The 26,360-nt window shown below is 33.9% G+C and overlaps 5 protein-coding genes across 5 annotated transcripts; 4 read left to right on the forward strand and 1 right to left on the reverse strand.

The window, feature by feature from the left end:
- Window positions 1–748: 748 nt before the first annotated feature.
- Window positions 749–5,108, forward strand: TRIADDRAFT_59923 (uncharacterized protein; the record flags this gene model as incomplete). Its single annotated transcript, XM_002115789.1, has 12 exons — window positions 749–822; window positions 1,306–1,479; window positions 1,802–1,907; window positions 2,034–2,196; window positions 2,597–2,698; window positions 2,856–2,950; window positions 3,030–3,136; window positions 3,282–3,359; window positions 4,450–4,495; window positions 4,582–4,636; window positions 4,677–4,801; window positions 4,965–5,108. The coding sequence occupies 12 exons, from the start codon at window positions 749–751 to the stop codon at window positions 5,106–5,108; spliced, it is 1,269 nt and encodes a 422-aa protein (XP_002115825.1).
- Window positions 5,109–5,332: 224 nt separating this feature from the next.
- On the reverse strand, window positions 5,333–9,385 carry TRIADDRAFT_59924 (uncharacterized protein; the record flags this gene model as incomplete). The annotated part of the gene is made up of 6 exons (XM_002115928.1): window positions 5,333–5,416; window positions 5,535–5,621; window positions 5,748–5,843; window positions 5,952–6,074; window positions 7,695–7,901; window positions 9,341–9,385. The coding sequence occupies 6 exons, from the start codon at window positions 9,383–9,385 to the stop codon at window positions 5,333–5,335; spliced, it is 642 nt and encodes a 213-aa protein (XP_002115964.1).
- A 762-nt stretch (window positions 9,386–10,147) lies between these two features.
- TRIADDRAFT_59925 (uncharacterized protein) lies at window positions 10,148–17,767 on the forward strand (the record flags this gene model as incomplete). Its single annotated transcript, XM_002115790.1, has 24 exons — window positions 10,148–10,205; window positions 11,774–11,813; window positions 11,926–11,956; window positions 12,598–12,697; window positions 12,832–13,018; window positions 13,110–13,269; window positions 13,349–13,453; window positions 13,556–13,665; window positions 13,740–13,826; window positions 14,065–14,103; window positions 14,177–14,246; window positions 14,338–14,600; window positions 14,685–14,758; window positions 14,915–15,611; window positions 15,707–15,746; window positions 15,827–16,001; window positions 16,088–16,240; window positions 16,320–16,369; window positions 16,474–16,527; window positions 16,619–16,784; window positions 16,863–17,064; window positions 17,153–17,273; window positions 17,346–17,399; window positions 17,738–17,767. 24 exons carry the CDS (start codon window positions 10,148–10,150, stop codon window positions 17,765–17,767), a joined length of 3,066 nt encoding a protein of 1,021 aa, XP_002115826.1.
- A 3,811-nt stretch (window positions 17,768–21,578) lies between these two features.
- On the forward strand, window positions 21,579–22,813 carry TRIADDRAFT_59926 (uncharacterized protein; the record flags this gene model as incomplete). The annotated part of the gene is made up of 6 exons (XM_002115791.1): window positions 21,579–21,668; window positions 21,793–21,903; window positions 22,047–22,132; window positions 22,239–22,311; window positions 22,429–22,570; window positions 22,737–22,813. 6 exons carry the CDS (start codon window positions 21,579–21,581, stop codon window positions 22,811–22,813), a joined length of 579 nt encoding a protein of 192 aa, XP_002115827.1.
- A 605-nt stretch (window positions 22,814–23,418) lies between these two features.
- Window positions 23,419–25,461, forward strand: TRIADDRAFT_59927 (uncharacterized protein; the record flags this gene model as incomplete). Its single annotated transcript, XM_002115792.1, has 7 exons — window positions 23,419–23,471; window positions 23,604–23,717; window positions 23,802–23,872; window positions 24,126–24,208; window positions 24,295–24,363; window positions 24,476–24,568; window positions 25,336–25,461. 7 exons carry the CDS (start codon window positions 23,419–23,421, stop codon window positions 25,459–25,461), a joined length of 609 nt encoding a protein of 202 aa, XP_002115828.1.
- Between the last annotated feature and the right edge of the window lie 899 nt (window positions 25,462–26,360).

Raw genomic sequence — 26,360 nt, forward strand, 5'->3', positions numbered from 1 at the left:
AGATTAGCTAATCGAGTCAAAATGTCGTCATTCGTAGTCGATAACTGCATGCCTATGTGCCTTTTGTCAGCAATGTGAGCAGCAATAAATCAGCTATGCAGTATAATTGTATAATGGTCTAAGCGGACTAGGCTTAGAAGGATTTTCTAGAGAAATTAAAAAGTGTAAATCCATGATGAGATCGTATAGCGGACCTCTGCAAATGATGCCAAAATTAAGGCTGATGGGCTGCTACAGTAGTGACTGGTGTAATAGACTTCAGTTTACAGTCATGTAATGTTGATCTGTATCGCTGCAAAGGATGCCAAAAAATCAAGCTGGTCTGCCGTATTGACTGATGATAGATGTAGTATTATGTACAGTATTACTAGTAGGTTTTTCCTTGATCTCGATGAGTCTAGGAAAAGAAAGTAATTTAATGTTGCACCTTGCCGCAGTATGTAGCGCTCCATTCGTACATTATATTGCATTGCATCAACCAGGATGATTCGTATGCGATGCTGTTGATTTTGAAGCCATAGTGTATCCTATACTGTACAGTATAGGCAATATCTGCTATACTATACATACAATGTATTCTAGTTGACTGTATTGTGTATCCTCGCTCTATCGTATAGTAGTTATAGGATAACAGTGCTGTCATAAAGATCTCTGCAGCTTAATAAACTCCCATGGTGCAGCTGATCAACGATGTTAAAGGACTTGATTCAATTACAAACTTAATTTATCAATTCTACTGCGTATTCCAATGGGACTGCTAACTGATTCAACTAGCCGTAAGAGGCTACATAATCTCCTTTTCGCCAATTGGCCAATATTAAGGTATGTAGCAACCAACTGCATAGTATAAAACTATCAACCATAATCGTCCATAGTCACGACAGTAGTGTTATGAGTATTTAGGCTTCCACTTGCTTAATCATCGTTCCTAAATGAAAAGCTTGGCAATTTTGGATCATGAAGTTATAAATTGCAATCAATATTCTTATCTCACTAGCCAGTTCTAAACTGTCTTGAGTTCTACGAGTGTTTAACCATGGTATGGTGTACACGCATAGCGGTAAATGGCTGAATGTAGCAAAAAGAAAAGTTGATATACGTATTACACAGTGACATGATACCATAATTAAAATGTCAACCCTCAAACTAAATTCTATTATACTATCTTCATTTTAGCATGGAACGTAATGTCAAATATGTTTGTTTTTTGCGACATAATCAGTCAGCTTGGCTGTATGCATGAATACCTTGAACTGAGTACATTCTGTATTTTATTAACTAGAAATTCTATTATTTTATGATTAGCATTTTGCTCTACGTTATTGGAATGATTTGGTTGCTAGCATTGGCTCTTGATGACTTCAACGATAGATGTTACATATCGGAAAATGCTTTGATGCCAGCCATGACGCATACGCACTATACCAATGCCAGAGACGTAACAAGTATGACTAGTGAATTAACAGAGATGTCGTCGAGGTAATCGTATACTAGTTTATTGCTAAAAATTATTTTATTGTACATAAAGTTTTAGCTGTGTCGACCGATTGACTTTGCTAGTCGTATTTATTGACTAACAACTCTATATACTTGAATATCATACGACAACATAGCCAAATTAATAACACGCATTAGTACTTTGATTTGTTGCATTTTTTATACTTTACCTAAAAATGAAGTATCCATTGCATTATAGTTGATTGATTATTATAATACATGAGAAGATATACAATGTTATATTTAATATACCCAAGCTGATAGTATAGTGGACTCAGGAGTAATTTGAGTTCTTATTTTATAGGACCGTGCCTGCTAACTGGATACTTGAGCATTTTAAGAAATCAGGATTCGATACATTTACGCAAAATTTTACTTACCAGCGGCCATTTAATTATGTCAAAAACAAGGTTTAGGCCTACCTGCTATCACCATATAACATTTTACTTGTGCTACTGTAAATTACAGTTTTAAGACATATATAGTTATTATACTAGTACAGTATCACTAAGTGCTATATGTTGCGTTTATCACAGACTATTACTGGTATGAATGTATATGGAATACTCAGAGCACCCCGTAAAGCTGGAACAGAGGCAATTGTCTTAAATGTTCCTTATCGCCCTATACATCAAATCAAGCAAGAAGCAACTCATGCTGGACTTGCATTGATGATATCATTAGCTTCTTACTTTCAAGGTGCAATTTTACATATTTTGTGTCTCTGATGTATATCATGTATTGCTTATCATTATCTAAGCCACTATGAATTTCATTGAAGTAATACATTCGAATTAATCTATCTTTATGGCTTAGAAAAAACGTACTGGTCCAAGGATATCATCTTTTTGGTAACAGAGAGGGAATATTATGGATTGCAGGCATGGCTGGACAGCTACTATGATACCCATATACCTGGTAGTTATGACATACGAGTATCTCTTTATGTAATAAACATACAGTATGCGAATAATAGAAAAACTAATACCTGGATAGTTTATTTAAAATTTATAAGCAAACAATTGTTTTTAATAATAATAATATACGTAGTATACGAGTTGTTATATTAAATCCAGCCTAATATATGTTGTTATGGCAGGTATTGAGAGGGAAGAACTAGGCGGCAGAGGTGGATCGATTCAGTCTGCTATTACATTAGAAATACCATCTGAATATGTTGAAAGTCTCAACTTGAAACTTGGTTGGTAACTTTATAGTCAGAATTTTTTAAAATTGCGCTTTTTCTGTATTATAGGATAAATTTCATGAAGAACATCATTTTTAACTTTGTAACAATGGTACATCACTTTATATCTTTGCTAATACTATATTTTGATGCAAATGTGTAAATATGATAGAAGGGGTAAATGGTCAGCTACCCAATCTAGATGTATTCAACATGGCTGTGAGAATATGTGACAGAGAAGGAATCACTCCTACACTTCCAAGGCCTGTAAGCATAAGTACAGCATAGCTGCAAGCGATAATTTGTGACTCAATATAGCTCAGTAACTATTTATGGCTCATTTCAGAGTTACAAGAGTTCAACTTCTTACTTGAAATCCTTGATGACAATGCTAACCATGATGTCAAAGCATGCTCTAGGAATTCCCACTGGCAACCACGGACTATTCTTAAAGTACTAAATGCTTATCAGACACATTAAATTGAATTTATAATAATCTAGAATAGGAGTAACGTAACTAGTTCTCACACCAGGAAGATTAAAGCATCAAAATTTATTGCTTACATTTGAACCCTTTATTTGAATTCTATTATTTTAGATATCATATTGAAGCTATTACCCTGCAGGGTGTACTATCTGATCACTCCTATATTTCGAAAATGCCCAACATTGGCAGGTAAATATCATTATTCATCTGTTAGGAGGAAAGAATGTTCTCATGCACATATGACTCACGAGAAAGTAACACATTATTTTATATTTTCGTATTATTGATACAATATTTATGAACTAAATTTTTTTATTCAGAGCTGTAGAAGGAATTTTTAGAAGTCTGAATAATCTATTGGAAAGATTTCATGCTTCATACTTTTTCTACGTGTTGCCTTCTGAACATCGATATGTATCGATTGGCCTCTACATGCCGCCATTTTTTTGCTTGATCATACCTTTATTGATTAAAATATCCAAACCTTAGGAAATTATTCAATTTCAAATATTGTATATTTATATTTATCAAAGTAGTATCGTTCTCATTGTAATTATTAGGACGCTCACTTGCAACACTAAGCTAAAAATCGTTTCCCTTAACGTTAAGTAAGCTATTTTTCTATGGAATGCAGCTGCAGATACTCAATTTTTGAAGAAAATTTGTGAAGATGCAATCAATGATGATAAGAACGTAGATAATAATCAAGGATCCTCAAAAGCGAATATGGAGGTCTTAATTTAATCTAATTACGATAAAATTGTCCTGTAATACGGTAAATTAATTATATCCGAAAAGTGATGCATGGTAATAACTCGTATAATTATCTATTACGTATAGGTCGCTTTTTATAGTCACCAGCACGATTTTAAGTATTTACTGGCTTTGGTTACACTAGTTTACTTTTCTGGTATTATATTATACATTTTACCTAATACTGTCTGGGAACAATCAATACGTTATGATGTTAATCCAATGGTTGCAATGTACGTTGCATATTTTAATATTATCCTAATATCCGTATGTGTCCCGTTCTTTCTTCGAAGGTACAGTACTTCAGTATAGAACTCTAAACTTAACTTTTGATAACGCGTGTTCTAATTCTGACCTTTAACTTAATTATGGAAATGTAGCCAATTGACGAAATATATTTCTGCATGTACTAAAATGGACTATACCAGTAATTGGGTCACCGTACTTTGCGGTTCCTATACTTTACTAGCAATATCCTTGATTGCTTTATCAAATATAAACTTTTCTCTGGCGGTATCATTTGCAGTATTCATGACGCCCATAGTACTACTAGTGCAGCTGAAAAAAGATGGGTAAGATTTACAGTATCACTGCATAATGTATGCGACATATAATGAAACTATTTCATATTTCGTCCTACATCGTTAATGTTTCCTAGGCTATACAAACAATTTCAGAGAATCCTCCTTTTATTGATATTTCCTCCGATCCTGGTTTCTGGATTTATCGCTCTATTTCAATTGATAAATTCAGGAATGGAATCTACCGGAAGCTTAAAGATTGTGACCAAGTTTCATAGTGTATTACTTACCGCATTAACCGAACAACAATTAATAGGTGTATCAAACTATCCAATTCTATGTTTAGTATTTTGGCCGGTATGGCTTATGTTTTGGGCAGTTGTGAATTTTAGCCCAGCTACGAATAGATGATCATAAAATTGTCTTAAGCAATGCTTTTAAGGCTAAATTGGACGAAGAAGTGATTGTACAATGCGTATATTTTTACATTACGAATGTTATTTAAATTTCTATCAAATAGATAAATCGTTGTGTGAGATATCATGAACTAGAGGCTCATATTTCTTCCGTAGATCGTAAATATAGCAAAGGAACAATTTTACATGCTATACCAATACATCGCCCTACACAGCCTGATGATGATTGTTGTCAAAACAATTTATGAATACAATCGCAGTAAACTTACACAATAAAATTCCGATTTCTTGTTCAAAATGTACATGTTGAAGCTGTTAAATTAGTTCCAATAGTAAAGTACTTGACGTGAATAACTACTCAATTTCTTAGAAATACTAGTTCTATCTTCATAAAGGTTGGATTAAGACTAGCAAGTTAATTGAGAATAGTTTAGAATCACCCTTATATTTAATGAACATTTCCTAGTTTTTACTATGCATCTTTTACAGCCATCTTATTGACAACGGCATCTACTAGGTCTGTTGTGTTCAGTTCGGCATCGGTAATACTATAAATCTAAATAAAACATGTAACGCTAAGAATTTGCGTTATTATACTCACAAAGTAGGCTTGAACTTGGATTATTTTGAAATACTGTATTATGCATAAAGGTTGCTGCTGAAAAGGGATTTACCTTTTTAATATCTTCATATTTTGAGAAATCATTTATCTTTTCTATTCCAATGCGTTCACCTTTAACAGCCTGAATTGCCATCTGAAACTTGAATAAATACAATCGTTTTTCAGTATACATATACCGTAGTGTAGTACTTCACGATACATATTAGCCACCCACGTATATAGTCAAAAACAAGAGTTTACTTGCATCATAAGACTATTTGCTTACTTTACTACTATTTTCTTCGCTATCAGTATCAATGACAGCAACAATGACTGCATTTGAATCATTAGATAGTCCAAATTTTTTGAATGAGCCAGCAATCTTACAATAATAAAATAGTATGCATTACAACACTTCAATTCCATTATGGCTTAGTGTATAACGGTAAATAAGATCACAATAAACTGATTCTAAGCTGTACAATTTTACATTTTTAGACGGTGATAGACTATAAAGTAGTTCACTGTGAACATTGCGTGTCTTCATTTTATTAATATCTTGCAAGTGTGCGGCTTTAAAGGCTGCAACCGATAATTGAAAGATTCCAACAATCTAAATGGGTAAATAGATAAAATAACAGTAGGTCGACATTAGTGATAACATTGTGAACTTTCGTATTGAAGTCTATGGTTAGCTACAAATACATATAAAGTTCCAACTGATGTTTACTCGTCTATACGTTTAGGCTGGTCATCCGTATACTACTATACGTATATTGATAAGGCTGCAAGAAATTTTTGACAATTATATTGTCCTAGTATGTATTGTAATGACATACACGTTCAGCTACCGTATATTGTAAAATGTGATTAAAACAAGTTAACCACGTACTCGAATGCATTTACAGTATTGAAAGCAACTATGGTAATAACAAACAGCTACAACGAGCTAGGCATCATGCTTGGTCACTATAACATTTAAGTTTACAGCAGAAGAATATTTCTATTGTTAAGCATAGAATGATCAAGTACTTTGATCAAGACTCTATTGTCATCAATGGTGGGCAATTTCAATTAGTATTTTTAGTCCAGCAGCTGCAATGCATAAGGCAACATACTTTATCATTTAACAATTGAGGTACAGCTGAAGGATACTTTTGTTAGTGAGGATAAAATGAGCAAGGAAGCATTTCGATCAAGACCATATAGCAATTATTAGTACACTTTTCTGTTTAGCATTTTCGCGTATCAGCTACCATTGCAGTACTTCAGGAATCTTGCTTTGTCATTTTAGCATTTAAGAGTGCAGCTGAGGCACACTATATTATTGGAGAGGATAAAGTGAGCAAGGAAATTGTTTCGATGAAGACTACGCGTGCATAGCAAAATTATTTGTGTGTCTATAGTATTATTATTATCAGCTAGCATTTTGGTGTGCTCGTATGACTAAAGGATAGTTTGATTGATGAAGATAAAAACAGCGAAACAAGCGTTGCAGGCCTATGGTACTACTAGTTATTGTAATTTGCGCATTGACGTCGATAAAATGTGTAAGACAGTACTGTTGCAGACCTAATTCATGCATTAATTCATGTGTAACTATTATTATTTTAAGTCAACATGGAAAACAGAAAGAGGTCATTTACCATTGACTAGTAGTGTAGTGTCTACGGAGTGTAAGCAATCAAGGATTACCTTGTTGCAGACCTCATACATGCATTAATTCATGTGTGACTATTATTTTAAGTCAACATGGAAAACAGAAAGAGATCATTTACCATTTACTAGTAGTGTAGTGTCTACGGAGTGTAAGCAATCAAGGATTACCTTGTTGCAGACCTCATACATGCATTAATTCATGTGTGACTATTATTTTAAGTCAACATGGAAAACAGAAAGAAGTCATTTACCATTTACTAGTAGTGTAGTGTCTACGGAGTGTCAGCAATCAAAGATTACCTTGTGGCAGACCTAATGCATGCATTAATTCATGTGTGACTATTATTTGAACTCAATATGGAAAACAGAACGAGGTCATTTACCATTTACTAGTAGTGCAGTAGCAGTGTAGTGTATGCTGAGTGTAAGCAATCAAGGATTATCTTGTTGCACTAGCAAAGTATCTGCAAATGATTCGTATATTGCACATACGCGTATTATTATTATTGTCATCGATGCTTATCAATTGAATTTATTTATGCCAAGGTTGCGTAATCCATGCTCTACTACTCACCAAAGCAGGATTGATGAAAGCAGCTGATATTTTATTGTCGATAAGGCCTTGCTTTAACTCTTCCAGGTTGGTAACTTGACAAAATAAGGCTATATGCAGCCAGTATTTGCCATTCAATTTTAGCGACATCCTTGGTGAATTTCCAATTGCAGACCACTGCGGCAGAGGTGTCGTGCCGGTAGGTAAGTGTTCGCTACCCAACACGGGCTAATATGATACACAGCATTGAAAGCTTGACGACGTGTCATGTAAGAAGGGCGTAATGCTTATAGTAACACATAGCGACGGCAGTATAGATTGAGTTGTTGAGTAGCAATAGAGACTTTATTTCTGCACCCGGCGATACGGGATAGTATTCCAGGCTAGTCAGAACTGCAGTAGTAGCCCAGGATTGTGCGCGTGCGCTACTAGACCGTCATTGTATCTGTTTCACTTTGCACTTTTGCACTTTACAGGTAGAATTTACTATAATTCATTCTAATTAAATCAATTCTAATCCATTATTGAAGAAGTTGATACACCATCTGAGTAAAGTTCTATTCTTATTTTACGGTAGCGATGATGAAAAAGATGCTTACTATCGGACTAGACTCACGTGCTGCGTAGAGGATGTAGTAATGTACAAAAAAGATGTCACCTGTCGGCTAGAGTGGTTGAGTACCTACTGTGGGAACACGATGAAGTCACGGTGGCATCGATTTTGCTAGTCAGTTTACACCATTAGTGCTAACTGCATCGAGTATCGAAAGTAATGTGTATAGCGCCATAAGAATCATTGATTTATCCGTATGTAGAGTACATACAGTACACTACAAGTTGCTAGCAAAAATAATGTCACTAATCGTGTATGAAGTATACTGTCCTATACAGTACTGATGCATCATTTCTATACGAGTACAGACTAGCACTGGTTGGATTCTGCTCGAAGCGTCCATAAAGTAAGACATTTCTTTTGCACAGTCTTATCCCACTTTATCGGTATACTGCACTATCAAGAAGGCGCTTGGTCAAAGAGTAGCGTTCGACCTTGATCGCCTACTCAATCTAGAGTGGTTGAGTACCTACTGTGGGAAGACGATGAAGTCATGGTGACATCAATTTTGCTAGTCAGTTTACGCTATTAGTGCTAACCGCATCGAGTATCGAAACTACTGTATAGTGCCATAAGAATCGCTGACTTCTCCATATGTACGTCCACTATAAATCGCTAGCAAAATAATGTCCCTAATCATGTGTCAGTTCATTAGACTCTTAACAAGGGTCTCTATATTGCACTATCAAGGAGGCGCTTGGTCAAAGAGTAGCGTTCGACCTTGATCGCCTACTCATCTAGAATGGTTGAGTACCTACTGGGGAAGACGATGAAGTCATGGTGACATCGATTTTGCTAGTCAGTTTACGCCATTAGCACTAACCGCATCGAGTATCGAAACTACTGTATAGTGCCATAAGAATTGCTGACTTATCCATATGTACGTCCACTACAAATCGCTAGCAAAAATAATGTCACTAATCATGTGTCAGTTTAGAGACCCTTAATTAGACTCTTAACAGGGGTCTCTATACTGCACTATCAAGCAGGCGCTTGGTCAAAGAGTAGCGTTCGACCTCGATCGCCTACTCATCTAGAGTGGTTGAGTACCTACTGGGGAAGACGATGAAGTCATGGTGACATCGATTTTGCTAGTCATTTTACGCCATTAGTGCTAACCGCATCCGAGTATCGAAAGTACTGTATACTGCCATAAGAATCGCTGACTTCTCCATATGTACGTCCACTACAAATCGCTAGCAAAAATAATGTCACTAATCATGTGTCGAGTAAGTTGTCCTATACAGTGCTGATACAACATTTCTATACGAGTACAGACTAGTACCAGTAGGATTCTACTTGAAGCGTCTATGAAGCTTACATTAGTTTTGCACAATCTCATCCCTCTGTATCGGTATACTGCACTATCAAGGAGGCGCTTGGTGAAATCGTAAACGCTCGACCTTGATCGCCTACTCAATCGTCAATACTCGCCTACTGTACTCCACACTACCCTAAAAGCGTGCAAGCACTCTCTTACGGTCTTATCCACGATTGATCATACCGTGCTATGGTTCTTGAGTGAAAAAAACCCGATCGCTTCTCTTATTAGGTAAAATTAATTAGCCAAGGGATAGTGCTTTTAACTTCAACGTGCTATCAATTAACCCTCTGTACGAAAGAGAATACCAAGTGATAATTAGTTGGTATACAGTAAAATGTATCTTCGTGATGACTAGAATAACGATCGAGCGACTGTACAGTATATTGAAAGTAAGGAATTGAATTTGATTGTAGGGTCCCATCGAGCCAATTTGGAACGCCTTGTCAAAGTACCATCTTCATTAATTAAGCGCCTATATTAATCTTTCGAAGAGCTTGAATCCGACGATCAAGTACAGCCTTATTCTATGTTGCAATCATGAGTGATACAAGTCATCCACCTTTACAAGAATCTGGGCATGAAATAGACGATGTTGGTAAGTTAAATACCATTCTTAGTATGGCATTGGTAGCCATCTCGTTTGCAGATAGACGAGTGCTGTCATGACTACAGACATACAAATTCATCTTCCATAATATATATCAACTGTATTCACCTTGCTACTATATTTTGCTGGACTTGAAAAAAATAGCAACATGAACTTCTAAAACTGCCAAGAATCTACAAATTCATCCATGCTGTAGCGTAGGTGAAAGACCCATGTGCAATATTACCCTACGATACAGTGTACAGTATACTGTCATAATGAATGATATCATGAAAGGATAATCTTCAAAAAGTTGATAAAATGAAATAGATCGACTACGGACGATGCCAATAAAAATATGCGTACAAAGGGATCGGATATGATCCAATATCGATTAGTACGTATTGCTGTCATGGCTACTTTAAAAGCCTGTCGTTGTCAACGGCTGCACAATCATGGAGTGGGCCACTGGCTACGAGTTGCAATAATACCAGTTGTACAACTGGTGTGTTATCACTTGGTGCTTGCTCATGAATTGAAATCACGAAAGATTCATCAAAATTTGCTCTTTGCATAGAAAATATGACGCAGTACTGGAGTACTATAGAATCCATCCAGTTCTTACGTTGATTTAGTAAAAGCCACACAACTATAGTACTGTACTGTACTTTTCTCGACTGCATGAAAATAATTTGCAATACAAAGCAACATACTCTTCTCTTGCTGGAATGGATACTGCTGTAATATGCACTATAACTTTGTCATTTTCGTAATAAAAATATCGATTAATGACACCGTAGAGCTTTACTGTACTGACTATGCTCTAAAAGTAATATAACACAAGAATATTTGCCCAAGGCAAAATATTCCTGCATTGGCCTTACAGTGATCTACTGCATTAGTCGTAATTAATGAACTTCGGATTCATAACGTTAAATTAATGATGCATCGGGATTGGCTACTTTGACTAAAATATGTCATACTTATCTAGTACGATAGATGGAATTGACCATGGTAGTTAAACATCTTGATAATACGCACCATTTTTTACACACAGTTATAAAATTTGAAGTTGACTACTATGATAATAATAATAATATTAATTAGCTACATTATTCTTGGTTACATAATACTGTAGATTTGACTGAATAAACCCAAACTACAGCCGATATGTGGAAAAGTACGAGAATATTAGAAATAATCTACTTGTATAGTTGTGTGCTCTATCTCCCCGATGTGTGAATTAAGATTACTGTTGATAAGCTATGTAGTATGCCCCACAGCATTTGTATAGCTGTTTGCATATCCAGAGGCGGTAATTATTAGAAACTATTATCGGCTTCCATTTATAATTATTGACAGCTAACCATTGTTAGTACAGTTTCATACATATTTTACAATAACAAACTTCGGAAATATCTCAATATCATTACGTAGAGTACGATCTGAAATCAACATTTCTCCCGTTCTTTTCTTTTAATTGTGCACCCATGGAGAATATACATGTACGCGTACGTTACTGTTCATACGCGTATAGAAAGCATAACTAATTGATTTAATCATTATTCATATTTCAGAAGACAAAAGTGGCGAAGTCTTAAGTCAATCCAGTTTGAGGTAGAAATTAAAAATTTTTAACGTATTCTCACGTATTCTTTATCACAAATGTATTTGATACAATATTTATATCCTTAAAATTTCTCTTCTTTCTCACTTTGCTAAATTAAAGCTTTAGCAACATCGAGCCTCCGTTACCTACGGTAAGCAAGAATTTCGATTTTCATTCGATTCATGGTGTTTGTAGACATTTTGCATGCTTCAACCTCAAGCTGTACATAGTTATCTGTACTAAATCATATTGTAATAGAAACACATACTGTATATTGTACAACTGTCAATTTCATACTCAATTTAACGTATTCAATATTATTTAGACCTCGATACAATCATTTCAACTATCGCAATTTCTTATGGAAAAAGACTTATTTTCGAACTCAGACAGCAATAATGTTCGCCAAACAATGTACTTGCCCTATGTATTTTAATGACTTGTATGCTATCTCATTGATATAGCTTTCAGTTGCACAAAAATGACTACTACAACTTTCTCGAAATTTCTTAGACATTTGGGCGGTGAAGAGAAATGCTATAGCATTTACGGTAATGAGATCAAGATCATTACAAAAGAGTCTTCTTCCTGTAGTAACAAGGTATTCAAAAATTAAATTAATAATATAATGTCTTTCTAGCTTGCTTCCTTATCTGACCGATATTATCGCATTACTTTCATCAATCAAATTGCTAGATATGTTGTAATTGACTCATTGTTTTTGCTCATAAATATGATTAAATGACTGCAGAATGCACCTGGAATAATTTGATTGCTTTATTTACAAAATAGGTTAAGTTTAAAACTATTGTTGATTACAACTGGGAACAGGGCTATTATTATAGCAATACCATTGCTGTCAATGAGAACTTCGTTTCTTACGGATTGAAAGGTACAGTATCATCAAATGTCTAAATTTACTTCGTCTTAAAAATAATAATATTTGAGCCAGCTTTTCAGCAATCGCTGCTTAAGGTTAACGTTGCCTGACAAAAGTATTAAATTTTTTACATTTTTATCTATTAGGTCGTAATGGATTTCTAGTTAGGGTTATAAATCGAAATGACAAAAATATTACATTGTTACTAAAAGGAGCAAAAGCAGCAATTGATGAGTTAGCATTTGCTAATTATTTTTCGAATAAGTTAGCTTTCATCGATAAAGCCGGAAATTTATTCGTAAGATTAATTACTTTGGAAGATGGATCACTAAAGTATGTAATAGATTTGAAACTGAAATCAGTTACTTCGCAGCAATGAGCGATGTTACTGCAAGTAGGACCTAATTTCAAATTGTCATAACAGGGAAACATCGTTGTTGCATATCGAAGGCTGGAATACTTCTAAATCTAGCATTAATCGTCTAATTTGGAATCAATCACTGTATGAAAATACTTGCACGGAAGTCGACAAGCCAGGCGAAATATCAGCCCCATACTATGTAGCTATTGCTAGCGGCAATCAGGTGCAGGCTCAACTTAGACTAATCTCGATGATGTTGCAATTATTTTTTGTAATCACTAATTTATATCTTGTTTCGGCAGGTCAAAGTATTTGATATCACAGCTCTGATATCGAACAATGTATCTTCGATAAATATAGCAGATTTACGGAAGCACTATGCGTGTATTAGTGACGACAGTTGCGCAGTAAGTAGATTAACCTCGAACTTAAAATTATCAGTAGCGATAAAAAATTCTCTAACGTAGAATGTAGGAATAAATATTACTATTCATAATAAAACTATTTAGACAATTTACGATCTGGCGTTAACTGCCGGAGGAGATACGTTGGCTACTGCTGGCAATGATGGCACTTTGAAATTTTGGAAAATAAGCACATCTAATCCAAAAGAACAAATGTAAGTGTTAGCGTCTTTGTTTTCATGACTTGTCTAATAGGCGAGAATAAAACTCAGTCTCTTCTCTCTTAAAGGTGCGTTCATTTGCTTAGTAAACCGCACGATGGTGCTCCTATACATACGCTAAAATTTTGCGATGATATTACCACTCGGGACGATAGGTATATCTCTGTGGCTCGTTAAGGTTAACATGACAATTGAAGACAAATTTAAAAAATTCCCCAATTTTTCGATCTTAGTGAAGCTTTTTGGCGTTTTTTGATAACTGCGTCAAAATTTAACCATGAAATAAAGATCTGGTGCACAGTAGATTGGACATGCTTGCAAACTATTCGGTACGAAATTTGTATCCAACTTCCATGAAAGTTCAATATTGATTAAATTATTTGTGTCTTACAGATTTACCTACCCTCCTGAAGAATCTAATGATGGTCAATTGTATGTGCAAATTATTATAGTTTACGCTACGATCGTAGGCCATTTTTAATATCTGTTATCATCAATCATGCAGATCACCCATTCTGCAAGTAGCACTGGATAGGACAGCATCATACTTAACTCTATCCGATATCAATCGGAAGGTTTGCACTGACTTGTAGTATCGTTTTATATTCGTACGGAGACCTAACGTTCGAATAATTTCCATCATTACTTTTTCTCTTTACATGGTAGATGCTCTACATTCTTAAGTTACATCAAAATGTAGAAGAGAATCTAGCATCAGCAACATCTATTTCTGAATTTTCGTTAGCACGATCGATTTTGCAGTTTTCCATCACTAGAGCAAAGCGCCTTACTTCTGTTGAAATGAGAGCTGAATTAACAGAAAGTGACGAGGATGACCTGGAAGATGATTTCAGAAACACTTCATCCGTTGATGACTTGCATATTCAGTCGTTAGGTAGCGTCATAGAGATGACGACAGTCGATACTAGGTTGGAAACATGAAGTATTTTTTATGTGAACTCTTTCGAATCTTTTGATGTATACCGTTGATTAATGTGTTGGTAATATTGCAGATCTATCCAAGACGTGAAAATACGTTTTCAGCCTAATCCGACGGAGCCTACTCCTTTGTCTTCCGTTACATCAGGTACATTTAGTGCAGTATTTCGATTAACGGCCATGAAACGATTTTGTACTTTATTTATTACTCAACTTTTATTTTTGCTATATCAAGCTATGCAATCAATCGCCTCAAATCTGGCAAACTCGACGACATCTAATGAATTTTTGCCTAATCTTGAAGACAGTATCTCGATGTTATCTACCCAGAATTCTAGCATGGGTACCGTTACGCCATTGCAAGTAATGTCTCCTGATGCGTTCGAACTGCCAAAGTCAGCGAATACTATTGATGACAACATAGATAGTATCGCTTCGTTATCCAAGGCTCCAAATATAGCTACGGAGCCAAAATCTTATGACACATTAGATAGTCAATTTGTACCCAAGGAACAACTGTCACACGGTTTAAATGTCGATGAAATCTCTCGGGAAAAGGAACTTGAAACCCCTACTTCAACTCATGATAGTGCTAAAAAAGATTTAATCGATAGTAACATTTCAGAATCCACAGTTAATGATAACGATGAAGAAGATGTAATCATAGAAGATGACGAAATTGGTGTTGACTATGGAAGCGCTATCGATGAGCAACCATTGACTTGCCATGTTGCGACAAATGCTACTACTGATTCCATCAAAGGTACAATTTTGGTTCATAATCATGACACAATCAGAGATATTCATTATATAATTGCATTAATTTTGATGTATGATGTATCTCTACCAGCCGCCACAAATGAGGAACTAGCAGATAGAATCAGTAGTACTACTAGTAGCAACAGCGAGGGGTTACCATCTGCAGAGCATGATCACGCTATTCACGTGCCTCCCGCAACTTCAGATGCTACTATGACCCCAGATGTATCTTTTACGCAAAGGTCTATAAATATTTCAATATAGAATAATGTTTTATGATTTTATAATCCTTTGCCGTTAGCTTTAATAACTGTATTGAAATACGTTTGCAATGTAGGGCATCCGAAGTTGATAATCTTGCATCTGATGGCAAGCAGGTTGAAACTTATTAACTTGCAAGCTAGTTACCGCTAACATTGATGGCTGGATAATTAAAAGCATTTATCCTATATTTCAGGTGGTAGAACAATTAAAAAGCATTATTATAATGTTGAACGCCCAGAAGTCTGAAATAAATGACTTGAAAAAGCAGCTGAAAGATTCTACAAGATCCGTAGTTACTAAAACTTCCTCTACTGCAAATAATATCAATAACCGATTAAGCAGTTTGCAAAACACTTTACGTCAAGACCGTAAGTCCATAGCATTCATAATTTAATAAGAACTAATTCATCAGTGTTTATCTTCTACAGTAAATTATCTTATACATTGATTTTAGGCCAACGATTTGATCAATCACAACGTACTCAGCAACAGCAAGAGTATCAACAACTCGATAAAATTCAAGTCAGCGTAAATCAAGCACAATCTAACACTGTCGGTCGAATTGAAAAAATTATTAAAAATGAAATTAAAACGACCATTATTCCTAGTAAGTCATTATTATCCTGCACTTATTTCCACATATTAATCAACACTGCATGAACAGTTTACGAAATCTGTATTATTAGGCATCGTATCAAACGTCTCATTAATTAAAGGACAATTGCCACGAGATAACGTAAGATATTTTGGTGGAGAGTACATTTAAATTTGTCCTTTTATTCAGATGTTCGCATAACACTAATCACTTGCTTTTTTAAACTTTACTAACACGGACGTTAGAAACCTTCGGATGCTGTAGTAAAGCAATCTATTCGTGATTTATTTCTGGACAAGGTGTGTGTGCATGCTGATAAAATTCTTTCTACACTAACGCTAATATAAAAGGACGTTTTACCAGTTTGATTTCTTATGATTATTTTATAAGGCTGTCATGCAGAGCGTCGGCGATAGATTGATATCGTCTTTAAAGCCCAATCTTATTAGTGCTTGCCGTGAAAGTTTTGTGAACAATTTAGTACCAGCATTTGAGAAATCTTGTATGGAAATGATAAAGCAGTTTGATGTTAGCATTCAGAAAGGAATTCAAGACTGTAAGCCTAACTATATTACCTAGTTAGCGTAGTTATATTGTGCTTACATTGATACGAGTATCTCTATATGTTCTTCAGATTTAAAACAGACAGAAACATATTTAGAAAAGAGCATACTACAACAGCAAGAGAGCACCAAAGCTGTGTTTGTAAACGAATTTAAGAATATTGAGTTGAGTCTAAGTCAGAATCAAGATGTTAATAGACATAAGCAGCTATTACAAACCATGTCTACTATGCATCAAACTTTAGCGGATGAATTTCAGAAGCGCCTAGATAAGTGAGTGAGATAAACAAATTGAATGAGATTATTTTTTATTATAACCATACATATTTTTGAAATTAACTTAAAAATCGTATATTGGCAGCTTTAAAGCAGAGATTGCAGAATCGGTAAAGCATATTGTTAACGAACAACTCAAGAATGCAGGTAGCGCTACTAACACTGCTAGTAGTACACCAACTTTGAGCCGAACAGATATTATCAAGGTAGGCCACTATCGGTACTCTAATAAGGTTGAATGTTGAGCTACAATGATTACTTTTCAAATTCACTTATAGAAGGAAGTAAAGGCTTTATGCGATCAAGGAAAAGTTGTGGAAGCTTTCCATAAAGTAATAATCTAACTCTGCTCTAAAGATTATCTTGTACGCTAATTGATGTACTGATATTAGTTCTTCTATTTGCCTAGGCATTACATACTTCTAATGTTAGCATCGTAACGGAGCTTTGTCGAAATGTTTCCTCATCTGTTATTTTCACCGGAAATGTTTGTCTTTTATCCCAAGCTATGCTACTATCACTAATACAGTATTTATCTGTGGAGATGACGAACGATATTGAATTAAAGATTGGGTAAATATCAAAGATAACAGTTATAGGAAGGATTATCAATCAACGAATATAAAACGTAACAGTATTTATGATAATGATTGCCATCTTTTCGTTGCAGTTACTTGGAAGATTGTATAATGGCTCTTGACTTTACCGATGGAGTTACAAAAATGCATGGTGCTAAGATACTGCAAAGTTTATTGGACCACATCAATCGCATCTTGTTGATGTCAAATGAGTATAAAATATCGTCAACCATTGTAAAAAAGTTGAAAGTTTTAAAGTCTTTGTCGACGTCACATTTAAAGTAGACGTTAATCTATAAGCATTTTCTGTGGATCTTTACGGTTTTCGTTATTCTATTGATTTTAAGTTAAGACGTTTACTTAACTTAAATCCCCAAGTATTACTGAAATTTGTACGATAATTGTTACTTGGAATTACAGTAATTCATTTAATAAACTTTCTTTAACGTATTAATGTCAGCGGCAATGTATACTCCGGATTGGCAGGTTTCACATAATTTTTCATAGTAATACAATTGCTGTATAAACCTTCAAAGTTTTGTTCCTTATTATTTGATGAATACTTCTACGGTATCTTTGCACTGTACTGTAAAAAAGGGAACTTCAGTGAAAGTTTTATACGTTTATACAGCAATCACTCTAAAAAAATATTGTAAAACTTTTCATTCAACTTATTACATTGTATATATATATATATACAACACGTTTCTATGAAGCTTGTCTATGCATAATTTATATACCGTGTTAAAGCGTAGAACTGCTTTGCTTCTATGTAGATGGTTCAAGTCTCGAATTTCAAGATAGTTGAACATGTAGGTTAAATTCTAGTATATCTTAATTTGTTGATGTTGCCTATTAACAGAAATATGTTAAATTTTAACTGCTTGGTAGTACGCATCAATTTTATGTTATTTAAGTTATGTGATGGTGAAAGATAAATACCTAGCCGATTGCTGCACTGTCTTTGATAACTTTATAGTTACAATTTTAATTCAACCGAACAAATGACCTTTATCGAATTTTTGTTATACTCATGATAATACCCTTTTTAGTATTGGAGCAATATATGCGACATGTGAGTACAGTAAATCGGTGTTTAAATCCTAATTAACAGTTGAGATATTATGTAGCAAATAAACGAACAGCAAATGCGATACGACGACTGAGAGATAGCTTAATTTCATATTGAAGGTGAAAAGTGTCTTAGAAAATGTATAGTTAAATGAAAGTATTATAATGTAGCAGCCTTGTGCCTTAAAAGGTAGTCTGAATACCATAGAATGTGAAAAGTGTCTTAGATAAAGTAGCCGAGTATGTGGCTAATAAATAATGCATTGTAAAGTCATTACTTTGTGCAGTTATAATTTAGCTATTGTTACTGATATACAAAATTTCTAATCCTTATATTAGTGACTAATGAAATCCAGTGATAAACTGTATAACAGAAGTCGTGCTATCTCCGATAGCTGCAACAGTTAGCTGGCTAAGTGGTCAGACATAGAACTTTTACTTTCAAATCTATCCTACTGTACTATTAGTGACTGAAATGTTGTTAAAAAAAAATAACTTGATACTATTTCAACCCATCTAAAGTAAGTAAGAAAAGCCTCATTCCTTTTCCTTAGCCTGCTAGCGACCCCCCCCCCCTACTGTTGGTACAAATGAATGCATAGGCTAGAAAATGCTCTTACAGTCGTATACGAGACCTTACACATAGATGGATTTGTTGATTTAAAGAACACGTATACCTACGCTAGAATTTATGCATCAAAGCTTGATAAAATTAATTGATAGATGAGATAATCATACAATATACGATTAACTAAAATTTGTAGTATGGAATGAATTAATTAGTAGCCGCCAACATAACCAATCCTGTACCACCCTTGCAGCTATAACTGCTTCCGCTGTCACTTTACTTGTGATATACAGTAAAACACCTTGAAAGCATTCCTTGAAATCTTTCCTACTCATCTAAGTAAACTTAAAATGCCTTATTGGCCGTTTTAACCTTTACTTGTCAAGTACATTATCGCATAGAAAGCTTTCATCATAACGTATATCATGCTCAGAGTTGCAACTGTACTGCAGAGCTCAATAAAATTAATCGAACAATGGCGTCGCCAAGGCGACTAATTATAATCGTTAATTAGGGACTAGCCCTATTATTATACATGGTTCCAAACACTTTACTAATGTATACTAGCAGAACAAATTTTTATCTATCAGAATTGGTATAGAATTACTAACTTTATCCATGTGATTCTAGCCAGAAGAGGAAAGACTGTTATTATCACTATCTTATTTCATTCTTATTCGTACTCAAGAGTAAAATGGGCGATTCAGAAACACCGATTAGCACTGGGAATTGGGAGCATTCCAAGTTAGCCCAAGTAAGCTGATAAAAATTAATATAAGTAGAATAACATTGCAATAGCTACGATATTTGTTCATGATGACTTTTCGTTATGAGATGAATCCAAATGTCCTTTTTCAATATCTTAACTTCTTGGTCTAAACATTATACGTACGATGGATGGTTGATAAGATCTTCAAGTTATTAATCTTGGTGATGATTTTATCTGATAAATATTATCAAAAATATTTACTCTATAGCATAGATGATAGCAATATTCTATTACCTGTTAATACATTTATTATTATCATATTGAACCAGATATGAACTAATGATAGTTATTGTGATTATAATGAAGAGCCACTAGGGTGCAACTAGCCAATAACTGTAACTTAACTTCTCCATCCATATTCAATATCGAGCACCTACTGTTTTTCCACGCCTTTACGCCAATTACTTTCTAGTAATTATTATGAACGTCGGTCTCAATTCACTTTTACGACTGATCTACCTATCGCAGATTATTGAAGAATCGGTAGTAGTCGTTCCTTACACTTGCAAGTCCTTGTTTCCTATCTGATTCCTGACTGCACTAATGTTAAGCTTCAAAGTTGCTCTTATTGGTTTCCTCTACTTACTATCGACTGACTTACTTTCCTACTGACTTAATGATATTTATGCTTGCTTATTTAACTACTATCTCATTTTTTATAAGTTTAAATTAGATTTTAGTACCAATTAGTACTTTTTCTTACTTATACATCTACCATACTGCACTAAAAATTGCTACCAATTCTTCTTAGCTAACACCTAATTCCTTACTACGCTGAAGCCAAACTTTTAAGCTTATTGGCTGTTACTACTTTAAATTCGCTATTACTCCTTCCCCTTTCTCACTTAAGATATTTATTTATTTACTTGTCAGGGTCTTTACTGCGTCAAGTTGTAGAACCTGTTGTTTGTTTTCTATCTAATTTTTGACCAGACTTATTTTTAACTTTAAAATAGCGCCTGCTCCACCTTTCTGTTTACTTACTTTACCATATGGTTCTATATTGAAGCAAGTTTCAAAGTAGAGTTATTATTATTCCTACCTTTGACTTATTTTATTAGCATTCGGCTCTTAACTTCACTAAATTCTAGACTAATCCTGACCTAAAGTCCGTCTTATTCCTTTCCTTTACTTACTGGCTTTGATAGCTACCCTATACGGATCAAATACTAGTTTATAAATCCTGTTGCTATTTTCCTCGACTTAATTACTTCAATAGCTAGTTTAGTAGTAGTAAGCTCAATATTAACTTCAAAAGCCGCGTAACTAGCTAATCTTCAAATTGCAGTCACTTTATCACTTGTTTTACATACTCGTTTACCGTACTGTATAATAATTCTCCACCACGCCAAATTCTAGCTTTATCGTCAATCATCACTAATTGTAGCCGCCTTATAATAGCGGCGATTTCATAATCGGAATAGACAGTAGTCGCATCAATATATATTGTTATATGATCGACTATTTTTTAAGCAACTGCATTTGAAGGCCCACGAAAGCTACATAATCCAACTTTGATCTTATAATGAATAAACAACAACTAAGATTAGTCAGTACATGCAGCAATGTCAGTGACAAATCTGAGGTATCAGTCTTATGCGATTCCTCTGGAGAGGTATAATTTGTAGACTTAATAACGTAGTAATCAGTTGCTATAGAGTATTCAGTATTGAATAATATGTTTTATTTTCTCTGTTTTAATGAGAGTTAATCTTGGCTGTTTTTATCCGCATTTCTAGGTTCGAATGAAAGTTTTTCGTGGTCATTTCGATGCTATTAATTCATGCCAATTTTGCAATCGAGATTCACTAATTTTATCCGCATCGAATGATAAAACAATTCGATTTTGGGTAAGATTAATCTCTAAAAAGATAGTGCAAAACCTGAATATGCAAGTGGTATACCAGAACAACTTTACCTAGGATCTTTAAATGTCACTAAATTTAGCAGGTAGCATCAATTACTTACCGTAACGAAATATTAATTTTTTAAGGAAAGCGATGGTGGAAGCCAATTGCAAAGTTTAAACTTACATACAGATATAATTTCTTGTTGTCGTGTAAACTCAAAAACGGACCCGTAAGTTATTTTAAATTCAGACTGCTTTCGTACCGGTATTAAGTAATTTGTAAGTAATGGCTAGCAGTATTTCCAGATTTCTTTTCAATTTTCCTAACTTTCCTAGTAAATTTTCATTTGTTACATCGAGTTGGGATAAATCGGTAGCAAAATGGGATGGAGAAACCGGTCAAAATCTGGTAAGAATAAAACTGGAATAGTTTTAACTTTGTGTCTGCGATATCATGCCATGACTACATAGATCTTAGAAGCCATTCACTATTACTTATATGGATTATTTATTACGATATATGCAGTGGAGAGGCTTTCATGATGGTATTGTTACTACTTGTGCAATATCATCTGATGCCCATGTCATAGTGTCAGCATCCGATGGCGACTATGTCATAAAAGTATGGGATACAAGAACCGACGAAAATGCAGTCCATACTATTAAAAGTAATTATAGACAATCAATATTGGCATAGCTAAGAATTAATATTAGATTTTTAATCATAGATGATCAAGATACTAACCTTTAAAATTAGATATCTTACAAGACAAGTTCTTGAACTAAATGCATTAGCAATTACAACTTCAATCTGCATATTACTCCTATCTTCAGTCATACAGGGTTTTGATCTAGATACATTTCTTGAAGAATTAGACAACTTCCTGGGATATAGTAAATTGCTAAATTAGATACGTTATCAATAAATACGATCTATGTATTACTGAATTTTCAGTTACAAAGCATCGGATTTAAAAGCAAAGTACTAAAAATTAGATTTTTCTATGATAACTATTGAACTAAAGATATAATTAAAAATGACTCGGCTTGTCTTTACCGGACTTTTAGTTTTGAAGCATCTGACTTATATACCAGTTACAGAATTAGATATTTCCTATATCTATTAGCCTCAAATTAGATCGATATATCACCACATCTTTAATCATGTTTGACTACGTGCTAAATCTTTAAAATTAGATGCCTTATACATTGACCTTTACACCTAAATATCTTATATACTGTACTAAAGAGTTAATAAATATTTTGAAGTAGGCTCAACTTGTATTCATTATTACCGTACATTTTTAATTATATCAGTATATCATCTCCTAAAATTTATCGGATATACCTTACAGTAGATTCTTATGTAGATTCTTAGGTAAAAAATAAATAAATTATGAATAAGATACTGATAACCATTAACTTGATCTGCATATGAAAAGATTTTCATCGTGGATCCGTTACTAGTATCGCCTTCCATCCGGATAATTCAAGGATTTGCACGACATCATCAGATATGACAGCAAGAATATGGGATTTTAACTCTACATCAACAACAGCTCAATTAAGGTTAAGATAATAGCAGCAAATTGTTCTTAGAGCTATTCTAGAATATTAGTGTTTGTTGTTAATTACAATCAAAATGCAGCTGGAAACTGAATTTGTCTTATTAACAGTAAAATAAATTTTCTCGTAAATTAGTGGGCACAAAAATATTGTTAGCTGCTGTGCGTTCTCCAACAATGGACGCATGTTATGTACTGGCTCTTGGGATAAATCTCTGCATCTTTGGGATATTGCCACTGGTTCATATAGGTATTAATAGTTCAGATTAAGCAATAAATATTCTCGATAATTGTATCTGGTTCTATCAAGACCTTAACCTCGCGTCTGTTCTAGACGTACTGGACCGAAAACTATTGAGAGAGGCCATGAAGGATCAATTAGTTCATGCTGTTATTCGCCCGATGGTTAGTTGTCATGTAAATTCTGTATACTGATACCTATATACCCATATAGCTTCGAAATTTGTAGCTTTGTCAACAGATAGTCGTAAATAACTTTAAAATTCAATACTATATGTTATTGCGCTTATATGATTACTTAATAGATTAGTGCTATCGTCTTTACTTCGTATCAACAGAAGAAATGTACACTCATTCAACCAAAGAAACCTAGCAAATTGTCAAATCTATCAATTCTCGATTTATATCAAATATTTAGATACTATGCTAGCCTCAGCTTCTTACGATCAAAATGTCATTATCTGGGATACTAAGTATAACTTACAGAAATTCAGCTTAAAGGTAAAAATGGTGAAAATAATCTTTATTCTAAAGGGAATATCATTCTAGTTCTAAAGCTATAACGAAAATTTCTTACGTGCATTCAGGGTCATAATGGCTGGGTAAACGATGTATGTTTTAGTCAAGATCAAAAGTGGGCACTAACGTGTTCATCGGTAAGTACAAGGAAGGAAATCTTGAAAAACTGACATCAATTATTAGGAGATATTGCATATTACAGTTAAATTTGTTACTTTTAAAGAGTAATACAACTTAAATTGCGATTAGGATATGACTATAAGAATGTGGAATATTGAATCTGAGGAGAAGATGCCTATATTTTTGGCCAACAAGATTAGTCTTGGTTTAAAGCTTATTGAGGTAATTTATGACCGTTTCAGCTAATATTTTATCCTTTACATGACTCCAACACATTACGTATGCCTTTATAAATTTTGCAGTACATATGTGTAAGTATCGATTGAATCTTTAAAACAGTTCTTCTAGTTTTCGCAACCTCGCTAACACGACCATCGTCACTTACGCAACTTAGAGTAAATATGTACTATAACTAAAATTTTATTGCATTTTGGATATCTGCAAATATTATCGATATGATGGCGTAGCAATAGCTAAATGCTTACACAAACTATGACGTGTAGAGATTAAAACAGTAATAATGTCGACAGCATTATTGTAGCGGCAGTATCTAATAGAAATAGTAAGGTCTTGATATAGTAGTTTACTCGCAGATAAACTCTGGAGGCCTTTTTATAAGCACGTTTTATTTAGTTTCAAAATACTTTCATTAATAATAAAAATGATATAATTACTACCATACATTAACAAACAGCATTTTAATATCACAGGTAGTAGAATTTTACCTATACTTTTAGTGATTTATTTAAATAATTTATAGCAGTGATACAATAACAACTAAAATAAGTACCTGACTTTAGCATCGCAAATCGTAAAACTCTACTTTGTTTTATGATTCTAATAATTTATAGGTTACAATAAGACGATATATTAATAACTGATTAGAGAGTAACAAGTAATAGAGCATTACATATTAACTTAAGATTTACTTCCATCTATTAATAAAGATTTAATTAATCATAAAACTCCAATTCTATCTTTGTTCTTAGTGTACTCAATGCGGCAAGAAATTTTCGATTACGGAAGCTGGAGATGATTTATCGCTGACTCGATGTGTATTCTGCCGATTAAAAGATCGATCGAAAGTTTTAAATATAACAACAGAAATTGAATAAAACGGAGCACATTGGATATAAGGCTGAGGTAAATACCCAAGCTATGAGAAGATTGGCTTACTAATTCAACGTTAACAACTTTTCTTAAAATCATAACGTTTCAGCGTGTGAAATTGAATTATTAATTTATTTTTAATAGTGGATTATAATCAAAATTTTATTATCACTTTAAATATTATACATACTCGACGGTGCATTATCTTCGATCCATCTCGTTATTTCGGACATGATTCGATGTTAATTTCTGTCTGTTATTAAACAGATATCCAGACAATCTAATTCGTTGTCATTTAGCAATAATATGCGCGCTTGCCGATTTTGCAATATCTCAAGATAATAATTTAGTGAAAAGACAGATCAAATTGATTTATAGGCTTTTTTGTTTAATTAAAATCCTTTATAAAGGAGCAAATACCAAATTTTGTATATAATTAATTCTACGGAATATATGGTTACAATTGCGTAGCTAGCATTATTTTACTACTGAATGTATATAATCACTCTCAGGATAAGAAATTATGGATGGTTTTGTCTCATGGTAATAAAATTTATTTAATTCCATATTGATAGGAGGCTACTTTGTCGAATAAAAATTAAAAATTTAACTCTATGACCACCTTGTTATTGTAATACACCTAGTAGGAATAATTTAGTCGTCAGTAGTCATAAGTAAAGGTTAGTCGAATACCATCAGTCGTAATATTTGTAACACCGAAAATAGATGAAAATATTGCTGGTATGGATTGATTACATATATATATACCTATATACAACAGTACTTGCAGTGCCTGATAAAGTATCTTCGATCATAAACCTGAGTGCTATTTGTGATGGAAAAGGTTGCTATTACGAGCTAGTACAAGATCAGTTATCTAATGAAATGAATAGTAAAGTCTTTT

Source organism: Trichoplax adhaerens, genomic scaffold (assembly GCF_000150275.1).
Source record: "Trichoplax adhaerens TRIADscaffold_12 genomic scaffold, whole genome shotgun sequence".
NCBI lineage: Eukaryota > Metazoa > Placozoa > Uniplacotomia > Trichoplacea > Trichoplacidae > Trichoplax > Trichoplax adhaerens.